This window comes from Lissotriton vulgaris, chromosome 2_1 (genome assembly GCF_964263255.1).
Source record: "Lissotriton vulgaris chromosome 2_1, aLisVul1.2, whole genome shotgun sequence".
In the NCBI taxonomy this organism is placed as follows: Eukaryota; Metazoa; Chordata; class Amphibia; order Caudata; family Salamandridae; genus Lissotriton; species Lissotriton vulgaris.
Genome location: NC_141687.1, coordinates 717970911 through 717990865, shown reverse-complemented (window position 1 = coordinate 717990865; position 19955 = coordinate 717970911). Strand labels below are relative to the sequence as shown.

The 19955-nt window shown below is 41.9% G+C and overlaps 1 protein-coding gene across 1 annotated transcript in view; it reads right to left on the bottom strand.

Annotated features, from left to right (window-relative positions):
- The window catches only part of LOC147731035 (uncharacterized), a 212417-nt gene that overhangs the window by 45488 nt on the left and 146974 nt on the right, over positions 1-19955 (bottom strand). Inside the window, exon 5 of the mRNA XM_086958670.1 lies at positions 7054-7170. Coding sequence (XP_086814796.1) covers positions 7054-7170 — 117 coding nt within the window. The remainder of the gene's footprint in view (positions 1-7053; positions 7171-19955) is intronic.

Genomic DNA, 19955 nt, shown 5'->3' with positions numbered 1-19955 from the left:
CGGCTGCAGAGGTCGTTCCGAGGAGAAAGTGGTAATGTCATGCTGGGAAATGACAAATAGATGTTCTTAACTTTCTCCAAAAAGAAAGCAGCCAAAATCTCACACTGTGAGGTGGAACCATCCACAGGCGGAGCCGCTCTCTTAGCCATCAAGTCTTTTAAGGCTTTAAAGATGGTCTTCGAGGGGTTATGGCTATTACGGAATTCCGTTGCGTAGAACGCCGCGCGGGCTCTACAGATAGCTCGATGGTAGAGCTTAACAGCGGCCAAGTACGCGGTTTTTTTAACGGCATCGTACGCCTTCCGCCACTCCCTTTCTGCCCGCCTACACGAGTTCTTCAGAGCGCGGAGAGCACTGTCGTACCAAGGGCTCGACTGCCTGGAGCTGGATTTACTTGCAATAACAGGCACCAGTCTGTCAAGCGCCTTAGTAATCCAGCTGCAAAATTGGTCGTAGCCCAGACTAGCGTCAGACAGAGGGCCAAGTGGCTCTTCGGCCATGATACGATGAAGATCCTCAAGCCTGAGCTTATTCCAATGCCGCCGCGGAACCCACTTTGGAGGTGGAATAGTAGGGGTTATGCTGTTTCTCATCCCTAATGCATCACTTTCACCAATATACTTGTCACACAATAGCGCTCCCTAAACTCACATATGTAGCTATTTCCAGGGACCACATTACACAGTAAGGACATTTTCATTGTTTGCACTGGGCGCACCTTTAAAAAGGTGTGCTCAGAGTAAAACAGTGAAAATGCACCCTATTAAGATGAATGTGCTACCCCCAGGGCAGCCGCCAACTTGTGCTGCCCTGGGGGCAACGCATTCATGTGAAAATTTAAACGGCTGGTTTACAGCCGCGAAGTGTTTTCACTGTGTAGGCGGCAACCCACCTGCACTTTGAAGGAGGATTAGAGATCCACTTGCAGGCGGGTGCAGTCAGTGAAAGTTGATGCCTGGGACCCCTTTCCTTCCCACCAGAGGGCTGCTCTCCCTGACAGCTTCTTAGTCTCTGGGTCCACATCTGTAATATGGCATGGGTGCAGAGGCAAAGGGATTCCCTCATTTCCATGGGGCATGTCCTCATGCAAATGAGGGAACGCCCCCTGTAAATAGCGCTAGGGCTTTATGTGCGACATCGCCATTACAGAAGGGACTGCACAAGCATCTGCGCCACCTTCTGTAATACCAAAGTACCCCGGAAGCGTGCAAAGCAGGTGCAAACGTGGCCACTAGGACACTTTCTGTAATACCGCCACAGTTCTACAAAACACATTCACAATAATTGCCAATGAAACTCCAATATTCATTGTAACTATGTACACATACAGACACTGCCACTTTACGCTGTTAATCCACACACTGTTAAAGCAGCTCATATTCGGTATTTTACAGAATACTAGCTCCCATCCCGCAGTAATTAAAAGATAAAAACAGTTCCAGAGAAGAAACAACCGGAGAGGATTTTCTCATTGCAAGAGAAGTAATTGAAAGTGTGCATAGAATAAAGATATTTATCTTAGTAGAAGTTTATTTCAGTTTCTTACTGCTGTCGAGCTATTCTTAACCGTCGCACTATATGAAAAAACACTGCCAATGGCAAACGTTTGGATTTGATGGAAGTGAACATTCTTTTGCCAGCTTTCACTAACACATAATATGGGGCGGAACAGTGCAAGATTTCAATATACAGGCTCAGCACCGGCTCGCAGAAGGCTGAGCATGCTGATAGGATAAGGAGGACTTTAAGGCACCAACAAAGCACTTTGGGTCAGCTCTGCCAACAGTTTTTTTAAATCACTTGAGAAAATAAAAATGTTTTGGGACACTTTGAAAGGTACAGTGCACAGCTCACACCTCGTTTGTGATTAGCTATCGAGTAGCTCACAGATGTGGATGTGGTGGTTTCCTTTTATCACAAGTTCTGAAAACCCAGGGCCACAGTTTTCACAAATGTGGCTCCAAAAGTTAGGGAACAGCAGCACAACATTTCCAAATCCTGACAGGAAGAAAAGGTGATGGGGTACACACATGAGAGACGGAGAGTGCTCAGAGGAAAGCTGATGGTAGAAAAGGCTAGGGTGAGGAAAAAGAAAAGGAAGCATAAGAAAAGAGCGCTAAAGAAAGAGATGGATGATACACGAGCTAAACAAGTGGGAAGAAGGGAAGAGAAGACATCATGACAAAGGGTTGATGGAAAAACAGTAGAAGGATAAGGAGTGTCAACGTAGAGAAGGAAATGAAGATGGTCTGGGAGCTGTATTATGGAGGAAGGATGAGGAGTAAGAGGATGCAGGAGGATGGAGAAGAAGAATGAGGAGTAACAAAAAGTGATGGTAGTATAGTGTTGGGTAGGCATGTCCTTAAAAGGGGTTGAGAAGAGAGGAGAAGAGGAAGCGTAGTAAGGAAGGGTGAAGTAGGAGTATGAGGCTCATGAAGAATGAGGGTCATTAGAAATAAAGGTGGTGAGAGAGGAGGCGATGAGGAAATGATAACTGGTGGAAGAGGGGGAACAAAGAGGAGGAGCGTGAAGTAACCGCAGTGGTAAAACAGAAAGGTGAGGAGCGTGATAGGCAGGAAGGCAGACAGAGAAAACGGGGTGATGGGAATGGGAGACACTATTTGGAGAAAGATAGAGAAAAGGAATAGGGGAGCAAGATAGTCACTAGTTAGAAGTGGCAGTTCAGTTTTGAGTCACAAATATCGGCTGAGAAACTAGCCACCGAACTACAAGTCCAGCTGTCAATCTCTCTTGGCACAGTGGGCAGCTAGGAGGAGACACAAGCCACGTGTGATGTTTGATTGGTTGGTTCTGCTCAGACTGCTAACTTTTGCTCTTTCAAATGTTATTTTACTTATTTGGAGTAAATGCACTGCAGTAGGCACTATTCACAACTTTGAAATTGTGCCCTGCTCCATAATACCTCTTTAAAATATGCCTGGCCCCCAAGTCTTTGTTCCTTGAACCTAAAGTGTGTGCTCATGAGCGCCTTCTGTATGATCCAGACCTTGGTGGTGATGTTGTTCAAAATGTTGAGTCACCAGTGAGGAACAGGTACAGGGCAGTGGGTGCACAATGAGAGAGAAGGGGAGAAGACAAACACAAGCAGAGAGAGATGAAAGCTATACGGAAGAAGTGATGGGGAGAGAAGCAGGCGAGGCAGAGAGAGGGAGGATAGTGAAGAAGAAGTGAGAGGGAGGACGGTGAAGCAGAGAGAAGCAGGAGGGTGAGCTGGACAAGCAGATGATGAGAGAATGAAAAGGGTGGGGTACATAGAGAGAGACTGATCAGTGTGAGGCAGAGAGAGAAAAGAGTAAAGTGGGAGGAAGTAGCGCATGAGAGGCCAGGAGAACAGGGTGAAGCAGAGAGAAGAAGGTGGGTGAGGTGGAGAGAGGGGCGGGTTAAGTACAGATGCAGAAGAGATGAAGGTCATAAATAAACCCCTAGAAATAGACAGTTACAGCCAGTAGGCACGACCAAGGCAGTGGGTAGAGAAGGCAGCTCACCCCTACCAGACCATCTAGCATATCCTATTGCAAAACCTGGGTACTTGGGAGATGCTGGGCAACCAAATTCATTTCAATATCAAAAAGAGAGACAACCCATTCTCATCGGTTTAATGTCTCTCTAGACCTCCCCTGAAGGTTATACCAGGTTTTTTTTTATAAGGACTCTCACCCACGAGAACCTCTCGTGGCATGCTTCATCATCAAGTCCTTGCCAAGATACCCTCCGTATTTGGACAGGCTTGGTAGACCCACAGATGCTGTGAAAACTAATTCTCTATAAAGTCATCCAACTTGTTTCCAATTCGCTCAATAGAAGGAAAATATAAGGGATATTTATAATAGATTTTAATCTTTGATCCAGGCTCCTTTGAGGATCAGGTAGGAGCTTATCCAGAAGGAAGAAGTAATACAGACAAGTAAGAAGTGACACGGAAATATGAGGAGCAACGTAGACAAATAAGAAGCAACACAGACAAATTTGAAGCAAGGGGCGGGCAGGAGGGTGGGAAAAGCAAAAGGGACAGGGGGCCGACGGGGGGCCGACGGGAGGATAAGAAAAAGCAACAGGGACAAGGGGCGGGTGGGAGGTTGGGAAAAAGCAAAAGGGACAAGGGGCAGGCGGGTGGGTGGGAAGAAGCAACAGGGACAAGGAGCAGGTGGGAAAAAGCAACAGGGACAAGGGGCAGGCGGGACAGTGGGAAAAAGCAACAGGGAGAAGTAGCGGGCAGGACGGTGGGAAAAAGCTACAGGGACCAGGGGCGGGTGGGAGGAGGGAAAAAGCAACAGGGACAAGTAAACAGCATCAGGCACTAGGGGTGGCAGGGAGGTGAAAAAGCAACTGGGACAAGGGGTGGGAGGGACAATAAAAGCAACAGGGACAATTTGGGAAATAGCAACAGGGACATGGGCGGATGGAAGGGAGGGAGGGAAAAAGCAACAGGGACAAGGGGCGGATGGGAGGGAGGGAAAAAGCAACAGGGACAAGGGGTGGGTGGGAGTTTCAAAAGCAACATGGACACATGGCAGGTGGGAGGGGAAAAAGCAACAGGGAGAAGGGCTGGGTGGGAGGGAGCGAAAAAGCAACCGGGACAATGGGTGGGTGGGAGTTTCAAAAGCAACATGGACACATGGCAGGTGGGAGGGAAAAAGCAACAGGGAGAAGGGCTGGGTGGGAGGGAGCGAAAAAGCAACAGGGACAGGGGACTGGTGGAAGGGAAAAAGCAAAAGGGACAAGGGGCAAAGGAAGGGAAAAAACAACATGGAGAAGGGGCGGGTAGAAGAAAGAAAACAGCAGGGACAAGGGGGGTTGGAGGGAGTAAGTCACATGAACCTTGGGTGGGTGGGTCATCGGAAAAAGTCAACAGGGACAAATCAGAAAAGTCAACAGGGACAAAGGGTGGGAGGGAGGGACAAGTCAACAGGGACAAAGGGTGGGAGGGAGGGACAAGTCAACAGGGACAAAGGGCAGGTGAGAGGGAGGGAAAAGTCAACAGGGACAAAGGGCGGGAGGGAAAAGTCATCAGGGACAAAGGGCGGGTGGGAGGGAGGGAAAAGTCATCAGGGACAAAGGGCGGGTGGGAGGTCGGGAAAAGTCAACAGGGACAAAGGGCGGGTGGGAGGGAGGGAAAAGTCAACAGGGACAAAGGGCGGGTGGGAGGGAGGGAAAAGTCAACAGGGACAAAGGGCGGGTGGGAGGGAGGGAAAAGTCAACAGGGACAAAGGGCGGGTGGGAGGGAGGGAAAAGTCAACAGGGACAACATGTGGGAGGGAGGGAAAAGTCAACAGGGACAACGTGTGGGAGGGAGGGAAAAGTCAACAGGGACAAATTGGGAAAAGTCAACAGGGACAAAGGGCGGGTGGGAGATAGGGAAAAGTCAACAGGGACAAAGGGCGGGTGGGAGGGAGGGAGGGAAAAGTCAACAGGGACAAAGGGCGAGGAAGAGGGAGAATTGGGAAAAGTCAACAGGGACAAATTTCAGGAAAAGTCAATAGGGACAAAGGGAGAGGAGGAGGGAGAATTGGGAAAAGTCAACAGGGACAAATCAGAAAAGTCAACAGGGACAAAGGGCGGGTAGGAGGGAGGGAAAAGTCAACAGGGACAAAGGGCGGCTGGGACGAAGGGAAAAAAAACAAGCAAATACTAATCCAAAACAAATACAGTGCACCACTATAAAAAGTTGAAAACAACTCTAACAATTTATGAATGAGGGATTTTCCCTGCCAGGTATATTACAGAAAAGCATGCACCACTTGTGTTGTTTTCCAAAGAAAAATGCAACAGTTAGAACTTACAAACGTATAGGGGGACGGTTTTAGATATACTGCATTAACGCAGAATAAACTCATGTAGCTTTCTGAGAGAAAAAGATATAACAAAGAGCTTGTGTTTCTCTGTGCATGCAAGCACTACAGTTTGTGTGTCACACCAAATAATCAACCAAGGTTGCTAGGCTTCTGAAATGCCTGAAAATAGCTTACCCTTCAGGTGACTGAAGGGTTGCTGTTCAATGAGAAACGAAAGGGCTACGTAGAGCCCTCACTATTGGAGCTCCGGCTACAGTCAAAGAAGAGACCGTTTGGGATCATTTTACTCATGAGGGCCAAGCATAGCTGGATCGCTAATTTGGTTAGAGGTCAGCAAAATATAGCACTGCAGCACTGAAAGCAGACCTTATGTAAAAAATATCAGAGGAAATACAGGTTTTTGCAAGAAGGAATTCATGCACAGCTTAAAGTTATCACGGCTCACTGCTGGTACAAGGGGGAAGTGGAGTCATAGGGTAAGGCAATATTAAACGTTCTCTATATTACATATATATTGTATATGTTAAATATTAAACTACAATTAAATGTCAGCAGTCAGGAACTTTGTGAAATGCCAAAAGGTCTTCTAGAACATATGACCATTTGAGTTTAAAATTGCAAATCATAACTATGAGAAAGCATTCATATATTACATCTTATTGAGCTAACCAATCCAAAATGTGTTCCTATTATCTGCTGTAGACCTTTTCTATAAATGTAAGGTTTGAGTGTTTCTTTCAAATGTTTCACTAGGGTTGTAGCCTATCTTGAAAAGGCTAAATAATCATATAGTATAACACGAAGGACACTATGAGAGCAAATGAAGGTTTTGAACTTATCTAAAGGATAATGCCTAACATGATTTCTGGTCAACAATCGTGTCCAATAGTAATAGCTTGAAGGCTCTATGGTCTGAAAAATCGCAGTGGATGAGAGGTTAGAAAAAGTGGTTGCCCCCGCGGATGACCCCCCATATAGATATATCTGAAAAAAATATCTATGGATATTTGACTCTAAACGGTTATTGAGTACAGACCAAAATATCATTACACACTCCTGAAGGACTCCCATATTGGTTCCATAACCAAAAACGTTTTTCCATGTTTAAAGAGGCAGCAGCTAGATATGGATCGAGAACTTGCATCCACAACCTTCAGGTGAAATATAGAATTGCTTGTAATACGTTTATCATCATTAAACATCATTGTAACAGAGGGCGATTTTTTGTTTCCAGACTTACAATTTGTGGAAGATTTGAATCCAAATGTGTTTTTAGCGTCCAAAAGGTAACCTTTTCGTTCTCTCCTGTTTCCCGAACAAAGATATCACGCGTAGATAGGGTGTGTCGAATAGAGTTCTGCACAAAATTAATAAAGAAATGTAAACAAATTCCAATAAACATACAGTGGATTTACACAGAAATTACAATAAAATATTTTGTAAATAGTATTGCAAAATCTTGGTTTATAATCATAACTACTGTGCGTTTCCACTTGCATTGGCCAGCTTATTCACTGCATAATGTATGCCTGCCTCTAATTTGAAATGAGGTGTCTCCGATAGCTCAGCAAAGTTAAGTAAACTTTAAACAGCATTACAAAGTACATTAACATGAGATTCGTTTTCTTATTTTTCAAAAACATATTGAGAGAAAGAAGACCCCATCAGTATCGAGCAGTGGCTAAAGCAGCAGGATGGTGATAGTGATACTCCTTTTTCCTTGAAAATAAGAAAACGATGGAAGATTGAACCTCGATGGTTACGCCGCCAAAACTGATCCCGCCGTAATTCGGCAGAACTCAAAGAATAAGGCATCCCTGTCTGGCCACGATATTTATCAAAAGGACCTTCAAAAGACCCCTCTCGAAGTCCTCCCCTGAACAAATTTGATACAAGATACATACAGCCCTGATGACAAACCAGTGACTTTACGTCTGGTCTAGAAACGCGTTGGCAGTGTTGTTTGGGAGTTAAAAACCATCATTGTTAAAAAACACTAGGACCGGTTGGTCCAGTATTAAAAAAACTCATAAGTCATTGAGTTGCTTATATTTTTCCTCCCAACTCTACTTTCTCTAATTTTTCATTTGTAATAATTGTTGTTTGTGATGAAACCATTATCATTTTTTTTGTAATTTTGTTGTAAATGCTCGATGTCAAAATGTTTTCTAATGTGTAAATAATGTTTGTCTTTTAATGTTTGTAGAAAGTTTAATTAGCCTTGTAAATATTTGAATTCATTGTCTTTTTCTGCTATGAATTTTTTGAAAACTTTAAAAAGGTATAAAATAATGAACACAAAGTAATGTGGTCTAGGGAAGCGACAATAAATTGGTTTCTTACCCTTCAAAATACGTATTGAGTAATTGTGGTGTGGGCACTGTGTGCTGCTTGTTCTGAATATACGTCATGGCACACGTGATCGTAGTAGAAACAATTTGAACACTAAGAAACCAGTAGGAGGATGATATCTCCTCCCAGATGACGTAACACGCCGGCGGCCATCTTCTGCCTCGCACCGGGTTACATCGGAAGAAAGACGTAAGGTAAATACTCTCCTACACTGGGGCATATAGTTACATAGATTCCCTATAGTCAGCCTCTTATTATTCTATTTTTTCTTTTTGTCATGACAGATTCACATTTCCTAAGTCCTTTGATGTTGCCAGTTTAATGAGAAATAGCAGCATCAATCACCGTATTGGCTTACGGATGCAATCTTAAACTAAGGTAATGTCCGGACCGCTTTGTGAATACTATCTAACTGAGTGAGCGGCACAGAAAAGAACATTCCCAACATTGTGTTGTTGTCTCATTTCAGGGTGGACAATTTAACCCCGTCTTTTTAAAAATTATTGTGCTCTCTCGGTCGTAGTGTATGAACAACGTTTTTATCAGGTAATGTGCGTCCCACCTGACTTGTGATATATACTGTTCAGGTCTTGAGGAATTCGCCATTTTTTAAATCTACTGTGTTTTTCCTCAGGTCGACATCAAAGACCTCTATATAGTTGTGGTCTTTGCCACATAAGCCGTATCGTGGAAACATCGTCCTTCTACATAGTGTTTTTAGACTTTCAAGGTACTAGTCTTTAATTGTTACAGTTGGCATTTGATATTACCAAGTATGAAGATAGAAGGTAGATTGCCAATTTAGAAATTATAAATTCTATTGAGATGCCTGTTTAAATAGGTACCTTTAAGCAGTCAGTCCCAAAAATACGGCTTTACATAGTAATGTTATACTTCTACCTAGATGCTTTTCAAGTAGGTTAATATTAGGAATTAAGTTCTACAGCATGATTCTAAGATGCTACAAGTACCACTGAGATACCTGTTCAAATAGAAATTTACTAGTGGTTAGTCTCATGGTACAGCTCTAGAGAACAAGGTTATATGTCTATTGAGATGCCTTCTAAATAGATTACTATTAATATCAAGGCCTGCAGCGTGGTCCTAAAACCAAGATAGGAGGGCGTTATATTTGTGATTAATAGATTAGCAACATTACACATTCTGAGGATACGTTGTTGTTATCTTATTTAAGGAGCGGATTTTCGAATAGACTCCGGCTACCAGATCATCCTTACATATAGTTGCTCTAAAGATTTAACAGTTAGAAGAGATATCAAATGTAAGTTTTCTTTACTTATATCATATTGTGCTATTAATAATTAGATGATGTTTTTTTTAAACTTTTAGATCTTTATTGAAAAGTGAGCATGCCTGTATATACAGGTACAGAGATATCCATTAGGTGACTCAGATTGCTCCATAAATCATATATCTAGGCCTTGACCATTTTATACACCATCAGTGAGTGAGTGACTCTAAGATCAATTGTTTAGTGACTAATATATTGGTGGCTTCTATCTATCAATACAGAGATTTTATATAATATGAGTACTCAGATAACAGAATTTACTGTAATGGAAACATGATTTAGTATTTAGGGACTAATATGGAATGCAGATTATTATTAGTTTTTTATACTTTTTTTAGGAATAAAGATATTTTATGGAAAAAATATGCTGTTTAATGTGAAAATAAGTTTAGGATAAGGATTAATCAATGTAAAGTACATATGATATTAATGTTATTGAATGTATGTTTATCACTATTCACAGGTGTATGTGTGGCTACTCCTGAAGAAAGCGTCGAGTACGCCGAAACGCGCGATTTATGCCACGATTTGTATTAATTTTTTGCAGTTTGTCTTGTTTTTAAAAAATCGTTTTTTAAACAATGTATTTCATTATATAATTACATGTTATGAGGTCAGCATAACAATTTTTAACATTATTCTACAATATGATATCATTAAAATGAATGTTTTTTATATATATTCTGTTTCCTGTTTTTTCCCTTATTCACCTGTTTCCACTGATTGATTGCCTAGGGGGTTACTTGCACCTTAAAATTAATACTCTTGTCCACTGTGAGCCTGTGGAGATCTCTGAGAAGATCAGAGACAGTGGAGTGTTTGGGATGTGAAATAAGAGCCTGGAAGCAGAGTTTTGGACCTCCTGCAGACGTTTACCATTGACTTAGCATCCCCCAGGTATAGAATATTACCATAGTTCAGCATCAATTGGCCAGGACAATGGTTCTTTGTGCAGAAAAAGGAAGTATCCAAAGTGCTTTTTGGAACCACTTCAAGGTGGCAAAGCAAAAGGAGGCCAGATGAGGAATATATAATCGATATATCTACGCAATAGCCCCATCTCTGTGAAAAATGGATAAGAATCCTTCTATGTCTATTCTGATCGCTTTCACTCACTCAAGATGGCTGCCACAAACTCACTTCACCATGAACAGCATTAAAATGAGCACTCATGGCCCACACTTGATTCCTCATCAAACAAAACAAGTCCTAGTTCTCACTGCAATATTTTTTAAAGATATCTAGAGATCACTGGTTGCTTGTAGATCACACCAGGGAGTTCCTTCATCTAGGGATACTCATGATCTCTTAATCTATTGCTTGAATAAAAAGCAGCCTCGCTCTGATCTCGACAGTACAAGACAGCACAAGACTCACATACACTTTGAACGGACAAAAAAATGTGTGAATAGCGAGATGGCACCTCACGGGCGCACCACCAATGGGACCCCTGGTTGGTACTCACCAGGATGGCCCTGTTATCATCATTGGTGCCATCAAGCTTTAACGGAAACGTGCCTCAAACCCAAAGTGTAAAGACAGTGCGTGGTGCAGTGAACACAACTTATATGTAACAGAAACTAACAACATTAAACATTTAAACATATAAGATACTGTGCAACTAGGACTTCAAACTTTACTTCTGTTCCTTTCTCTGTTGCAAACAGTAAAACACTTAAATTAAAAAAGGAGAGTGTGAAGACTACCTATCACTTCACACCCCACTTACAGCCGACATGTTTCATTGCCGTGGTATAAATCAGGCAATTTCCTCAGGGCCACTCAATTTGAAAGCCACTGCTAAAGACGCTGTGCTGCCAATGCCTTTGCGTGGTTTAACCTCTCCTACCAGCCGAGAGGAAAACCATAGGAAATGTGCCCCCTTCGGTGAGCGAAGTCCTATCTCCCTTCAATAAGGTTGCCGTGGAGAATAATCGTTCGGCGTCTTCTCATTACTCGACACCACACTTGATTCCTGCCTTTGCGCATTCAGAACCCCACATACAGCCACAGATGCCGGTATTGAAGGCATTGCTATTAGCACCTAATTCCCTCCTGGTCTACTAAGGAATTGTCCCGTGGTTATCGGCAGTGTGGTATCATCCACATTGCAAATGTTTTGCACAGAGGCTTCATCGGAGCCTAGGTAATATATTTCAACTTGAGCACCACTACCTTCACCACATTTCTTCACTTAATATTTACTGTTTTAACAATCACGTTTCATCTGCACAGGATTAGCTATTGCCCTGATGTTTCACTTAACTACCAAGTTCTGCCTTTGGAATCAAGAATAGTCCGCCATTCAGGTTTGTCTCCCGTATATGCCCCGTCATTATTGCATGGCCCTTTCTGACCGGAGCATGCTTTTTATCACCGCCATCCACTGCGCTTCCCAACACCGCCAGCTGTTCCTTGAACTGCGCGATTGTGGACCCACCGCAATTATTGCCACATGTAACTCTTTCATCACTCCAGCTAACGGCGGCCTCTTTCATAATGCCATGCCATTTTCTTAAAAGAAAACACCACATTGATTGCCACATGTGATCCCTTGACCACTTCAGTAAACGGCGCTTTCCTTTTAACGCTGTGCATTACCTAATCCCCCATTTACACCAGCATGTTTAACGAAATGGAATACCATGTCCCTCACCATCCGTCTCAGCGCTTGGCCACGCTATAGATCTGAATTTTAATGCAAGCAAGATCCTTTTTCATTCCCTCTTCCTTTTCTTCTACTTTCTTTTTTCACAAGCAGCTTTCTAAATATTCAGGCATGTCTATAAAACCGCCCTGATGATGATCCCATTATTCTTTTAAAGGGATCGAAACATTGTCGACCTTTGGAATAGTTTCACGTAGACAACCATTGTGTTATATTAGTGTGATAACTATTAAGGAACAGCTTTTTCTATATTCTCATTTATTCTGAAGCTTCCCATTTTATTTGCCTGAAAATCCTCAATTCACTGTATGTTTTGTTTTTTATGTACTGAGTGCAGGATTGTATCCCACTTAAATGTTGGTTGCTTTTGAAAATATTGAAAACATTTGATTGATTAAAATATATGTCCGGCTGAACACCGTTGAATATAGTACTTACTACAGACTATATTTAAATGTTCTAATTGACTTATTAAGGACCACTGTTATAAATTAAGCAAAAGATTTGGTACCACGCTTTCTCCTGTTTTTCATAGTTAGAAGAACAAAAGAGAAGGAAATGAAAACTCCTACTACCACTGCACTTTCTTCCTCGCTAGCATCTTGTCTTCCCTGCCCACATTGGAAATTCTATGGAGGAGGCATTACTAGATAAGAAACACATGAATATCGCCACCCACTTTTTATTTCTACAACCGTGTTTTTCTTTAAGGAAATACCAGTTGAAATCCACTCTAAGAAACCTTGACTAAGTGACTTCAAGTAAGCAATATTTATTAAAGGCTTCATTTTGATCTGCAGTGACATATGAAGTTGCAAAATGTACTGATAAAAACTCATTTCACAATGAAGCATGACATCTGAGATATATTTAATGGGTCGCAATGACACATTGGTTTCATAACAGCCCCAAACTACTCTGCAGAGCTACGCCATTGTCACGGCCACTAGGAATATGTGACAACAACGGGGGCCAATATACGCGAAAGGGTTTTCTGAACCATGCTACCCTCTTTTAATACATTTGAGCTAGAAGCAATGTTTGTTTGCTGAAATCTGCAAATTAAGCAGCAAATTGGATGACGAATGTGGAACATTCAAAACTATGCAGTAAGCAGTGTAGCCACAGAATTGCATATTTCCACTGACAGTCACCATTTTCTATTCATGAAAGGTAAACAAAAACGAAACACTCAAATTACAATCAGTGCCCACTTGTAGCGGCACCTTGATGAGAGCAGTTTCAACACTCCTTCCCATCTACAGATAGAAAATGTTTAACAATGTAAAGGGTGGTTTTCTGAAAATTGGACATTTTAAACGGAGTTCAAACCATTGAGTATTGTTTGCTACTTTTTACTTCAGACAAACAAATTGGTAGGTCAGTATTCCACTTACGTTTTCAATAAAAATGTTGCAGTGTAAAAAAAAAACATTTATCAAGCTAAATAATAACCCCAGCCCTTCCCCCCACTTGAAAAAAAATCGTATTACAATGGTAAGTAACCTTTATGAATCTTTGGATCTGAATAATATAATGTATCACTCCAGTTAAGTCTTGCAAAGTGCTCAATTTTTTTAAAGGCTCGTGATGAAGTGTCTGAAATTTGAAAGCTTTTCCTCATTTTACCAGCAGGTGTCTAGGTGGGGGATTTTACTCAAACACAAGGAGGTTTCATTAGTGAAGGGCTGAAGTTGTGTTTGAGGTCTAACTCCCTTAGATGGAAATAGATTGCCTTTGTACTATCTTATTTGAGAAAAGGAAGTAAGGTCAGCATCTAGAAAAAAACCTTAAGCTCTTCCCAGGTTTTGCAAATATCACTAGTACAAGAACAGTGGTGATGTAGATTGTGATGTAACTGATCAGGTGGCAGAAGTCAAGGCATGCAACCTCAGGTGAGACCTCATTGAGATCTATGCACTTTCCGAGGCAAGATGGCGGCCTAGACGCTAGGCTGACTGCAGCACTCTACTGAGCTCCGATACTGATGTCGAGGATTAACTGAAACACTCTGCAGAGGGTTCTACATGGAGCACAAAGAAATGCCAACACGACATCAGAGAGAAGGGTTGAAGTAGGAGAGGTAAAAGTCACCATAGCAGAGAAGGAGAAGGTTGTCGATATCCTTACTGGTTAATAGCGGAAAACCCCTGAGCATCATGAAAAGAAAGCCAGCTGAATTGTAACTGACACTTCTGTATGGAAAGCTGTGAGCGAGATACAGTTGAAAGATACAGTTGCAAGATTCTGGGCGCCGTGAAAAGGAAAAGCGCCGCTTGTTGAAACGAAATGTAACTGATACTTTCCAGCGTGATACAGTTGCAAGTAGGAAAAGCTCCCGGCACCGTGAGAAGGAAAGCACCGACTATTAACTTACAATTGACACTTTTGCAGCTTCCTTTGGTAGATACAGTTGCAAGCTGGAAGCTCTAGTGGGAAAGTGAGGAAGCTCCCGGCGCTGTGAAAAGGCCGCCTGTTGAAATGAAATGTAACTGATACTTTCCAGACCAAAGCGTGATACAGTTGCAAGATTTAGCGGGAACTCTGGGCACCGTGAAAAGGAAAAGTGCCGCTGGTTGAAATGAAATGTAACTGATACTTTTTAGCGTGATACAGTTACAAGTAGGAAGCTCTAGCGGGAAAGCTCCACTTCTGTATGGAAAGCTGTGAGCGAGATACAGTTGAAAGATACAGTTGCAAGAAGAACTCTGGGCGCCGCTTGTTGAAAACGAAATGTAACTGATACTTTCCAGCGTGATACAGTTGCAAGTAGGAAAGCTCCCGACGCCGTGAGAAGAAAAGCGCCGACTTCTAACTTACAATTGACACTTTCAAAAGTAAGATACTGTTGCAGCTTCCTTTGCTAAAACACACTAATAATGAGATACTGTTACAACGTACTGAACACTTTCAAACGCTGCGAAATACTCGATACACTCACCCTTTGGTGGAACCCGGCTCCTATGCGCGGTGGCGTTTCCAGGGAAACAGTGTGTGCACAGACAGCAGCAGCAGCTCTACGGAAGCCGAGGCAGCTCCAGGAATTAACGTGGCAAAACGCCAGCTCCTCTCTGGGCGGTTCTGCTTGGTGTTTGGGGAAGGTTTTGCGAAGCAAGACGCCAGGGGGGAAAGACACAGAGATGCCGCCAAAAAGTGCCTCAGCTGCAGCCACCAGAGCCAGGATTGCAAAAGCGGCGAGGGTGCTGCGAAAGGAGGCAGAGAGACAGCAGCGAGAAGGGCTGGTGGAGGATGAAGACCAGCTACAGGTAAAGATGGCAAAATCTAAAAAAACAATAACTACAACTGGCTCTCCCTCGGGGTCATCAAGACAGGGAATCTTAGCGACCCGTAGAAGAATAAACAGCGTAGGAGGGAAAACTGTGCACGACTTAATGTTTAGAAAGACCCCAAATCAGAATAATACGCAATTAGAGGCTGATCTTGAAACCGAGACTGTATTTACTCCAATACTGAATGGGGATCAGAGTCTTGCAATTGAGGGACAGCAGAATGCCATTTCTGATCCTGAGGAGGGAACATCCAATACTCTTACTAACCCTGAAAATCCTGAAAATCCTGAGAACATAGCAATTAATGACGCTCAGAATGTGGAGATTCCCAATATAATAAGCATCACAAATGACGAGGTTTTAAAAATCAACTTAACTGACCAGCCTAAAGTAATAATACTGGAGGAAGAAATGCAGGTTGGAGCTGACCGGGCAATGTCATTCTCGGGGCCTGGGGGTAATATTCTAGGAATGCAAAATGAACTAACTAGCTCTGTGTCTGAGGAGTCTCTTCCTATAATAAATAACAACCGGATTGTACCTAATGTAATAGTGACAACTCCAGCGCTAGGTAAAACAACTACTACTGCGGAGGAGATATCTAGTGCACCAAGTGCAACTAAAGAGATCAATGAACCGGCTTCAAATAACACTTTACAATTGCTTACACAACCGGGACAGGTGCAAGAAGGGGAAAAAGATCTCACGGAGTTCTATTCTTTTTCCGATGATACTGAAGAGGCTGGAGCTGGAGCTGACAATTTAGGAGAATGGTCTGAGAGCTATGAATCGTCTGAAGATGAATCAGAAATAAATATATATTCCTCAGAAGACAGTTTTGATGAGGGGAGACAGATATCAAACACTGTGAAAACTAAGTCCAAAGGCAATACAAAACCTATGTTAAAGAAAGTAACAGCAGGCCAACTGGAATATAATAAGGCTTCTGCATCAGACATCCCAGGTGATTCAGAAGTAACCCCCTCTGCACTAGAGACCATCCTCCAGGCTATAGCAGCCCACAGAGAAGAGACGGCCCAGGATAGCAAAAGATCTCGCATAGCCTTGCGTAAAATGCAGGGGGTTGTAAAGAAATTATCCAAGACATGCACAAGGATTGGAGAGCGGGTAACTGAGGTGGAACAAAGGGTAATGGCAGCAGAAAAAGATTCTTCCGAAAACTGTGAGAAAATTAAATTACAGGAAGCAGAACTGGTGGATATCAAATGGAAGCTCGAGGAATTCGAAAATAGGCAACGCCGCAATAATCTTCGCATTCTGGGAATTCCAGAGAAAGTTGAGGGAGAGAACATACGAGCTTTCATTATTAAACTTTTTAGTGAAGCAATGCCTGAACTACAGAGTTGGAATTGGGAAGCTGAAATCCAAAGGGTACATCGTTTCCCTTTTAATCTTCCACCGAAACCAGGACTATATCCAAGAGCCGTTCTAGTGTACTTTGGTAATTTTTTACTAAGGCAGGCGATAGCAGATAAAGCAAGACCAGACCGGAAGATAGCTTGTAATGGTTTTTCTTTTTTTGTGAGACCTGATTTTTGCCATGCAACCGTCGAAAGACGATGGAGGTTGCGAATGCTTATTAAATCATTTCAAGAGAAGGGTGCTCAGGTCTACTTGAACAACCCGGCAACTCTCAAGGTTGTCCACCATGGTCAGACTAAGTTTTTCCAGTCAGAGATAAAGGCAAAAGCATATTTAGACGAGATGTCGTAGAATATAATTCATCTGGGCTATAACACTCTAACAATTGATAGGGAGAATGTCTCCATTTTCATGATCTGACATTATCCTTTGATGGGCGAATTAAAGACGTTTCTCTTTGGGGAGATAGTATATAAAATAGGAAATGTTTAATCTAAGGATGTAGGATATAGACTGTATATAAGGGTTTTTCTTATTTCTTTTCTTTGGTTTTTTGAGAAATAATATGATATAATATGATATACTTGAATGTGATGTAGAATCCTCGTAAGAATACTTTGTTTTATTTCTTTTCTTTATGTTACATTGGTAGCTCAGTAGAAGTGCAGCAACTTCATCACACAGACTCTGGGTGAGTCTGAAAGCCTCAGCAAGAAGGGAGGAAGCGGAGAAGGGGTGGGCAAGAGGGAGGGACGACGCAGAGGGAGAGGGGAAGGGAAGGGGAAAATGGCAAAAAGGGGGAAAAAATCAGGCATAATAGCAGGAACAGAGTTAATTTTGGAAAACATAAGGCAGGGTGTGTATATGGAGTATGATTTGAGCAATACTAATCGACAAAACTACCATATCAATGATGGGTAAGCTTAATATACAAACCTGGAATATAGGAGGATTATTGACTGGAGATAAAAGAGTACGACTTGAAGAATTATTAAAACTATACCCCGTAGACATTTTATGCCTACAGGAAACCCATATTCCATGGAACAAAAGAGCATTATTAAGACTGAGGGGATATCATCTGATAGTAGCTTCAACTCAAACCACAAATATAAGGGGGGTTGCAATATTGGCCAAGAGTTGTTATGGACAAGGAATACGCTGCGCATCAGATCCATATGGAAGATGGGCAATTGCCAAATTAGATAACGGTATTACGATATGCACTGTTTATGGATCCAACCAGGATGATCCTATAACTTTTGAAAAATTGGAAACCGAATTAGCCATTTGGCAAGGGCCATTAATTTTTTGCGGTGATCTGAACATTTCCTTGATACCATCTTTGCCGTCGCAGGTAACTGGATTAAAATATAGTGGTCGGAAACCAAAGGTTTATCAGGCTATTAGTAATTTAATTTGTAGCCTAGGGCTGACTGATATTTGGATGCAAAATAACCCAACAGACTCTGGCTACACGTATTACTCACATCCCCATCAAAAATATGTACGGATAGATTACATTTTTACATCGAAAGATTTAACTCCCTCTTCGCAAATAAAGAAACTTCCGAAAACACTATCAGATCATAATCCCTTAGTATTATCAATTAATTACCAATCTAATTATAGTCAAAAAACTACATGGTCTTTCGATAGGAAATTACTATGCAACCAAGAATATATTGATTTTATTAAAGCTTGGACTGAAGAATTTTTTAACATGAATCGATTTAGTGCTTCAAGGAATACTGTTTGGGATACTTATAAAGCCGCTTTAAGGGGAGAAACTATTAAGTACCAAACTAAAATTAGAAATGGGGAAAAACAAGAATTTGGAGTGAAAATAACTGCTTTAGCTAAAGCCGAAGAAGAGCATATCAGTAAAATCAGGCTAAGACAAGATATAAGCCAGGTGATGATGCAGATAGCTATACTAAAGTCAGAATTAAACTCTAAACTCAGTCAGAAGGCTGCTGAGACATATCAATCACATAGGAAACAAGTGTATGAAAGCGGAGAGAAAGTGGGCAGACAACTGGCACTTAGTACGCGCCAGAAAATCACAAAAAGGGACATAGCTACTGTAATAGAAAACGGGCAGACATTTACTCATCCAGCTGGAATCAATTCCCAGTTTCAAGGGTATTACCAGAAATTATACACAGAGGATATTAACAGATCAGATAAAGAAATAGAAGCTTTTTTAAATAATTTTCTTAGTAACTCCGAGGTTATAAAAACATTGGACACTGATACAAGGGAGGACCTTGAAAAAGAAATAACAATTGCAGAAGTAAGGACTGCATTATCATTATTAGCCTCTGGCAAAGCAGCAGGTCCAGACAAAATACCGATTGAGCTATTTAAGATACTTAGCAATCAGTTATTACCGATCCTACATGATTTATTTCTTGGAATACAATACAATGGTGTACCTCCAACTTCCTGGGAGGAAGCTAATATAATTGTCTTTCCAAAAAAGGGAAAATCCCCAGAGCTCCTCACATCATATCGCCCTATATCCCTTATTAATTCGGATTCTAAATTATACGCAAAAGTCTTAGCACTCAGGCTCAGTGGGGTCATAGAACAGCTCGCTTCCCCATGGCAACATGGTTTTATCCCTGGAAAGGGAACCACTGAACACATCCGCAGGGCAATTGCCTTATTTGACGTCATGACAGCTAAGGGGGAGCGAATGTCTATGATTTTACTGGATTCTGAGAAAGCTTTCGATCGTGTTACCTGGAAATTTCTATGGGAAGTTATGGCACGCAATAATTTTGGCCCCAAATTTATTAACTCAATAAAATCAATGTATCACCGCCCCAAAGCGAAAGTCCTCGCGGCCGGATTATTCTCTGAATCTATTAATATAACAAGAGGTACTAGACAAGGTTGTCCATGCTCACCCCTGTTATTTGCTTTATATATCAACCCTCTTATTGTGAAATTATTAGAGAGCACTATTATTAAACCGATTGTTAGTTATCAGCTTGAAACGAAAGTACTGGCATATGCTGACGATATTGCGATAGTCACACCTGATCCTACAGAAGCTATTCAGGAAATAGAGGTAATTACGTCGGAATTTGGGACTTACTCTGGGTATTCCCTTAACAAAGGAAAGACGA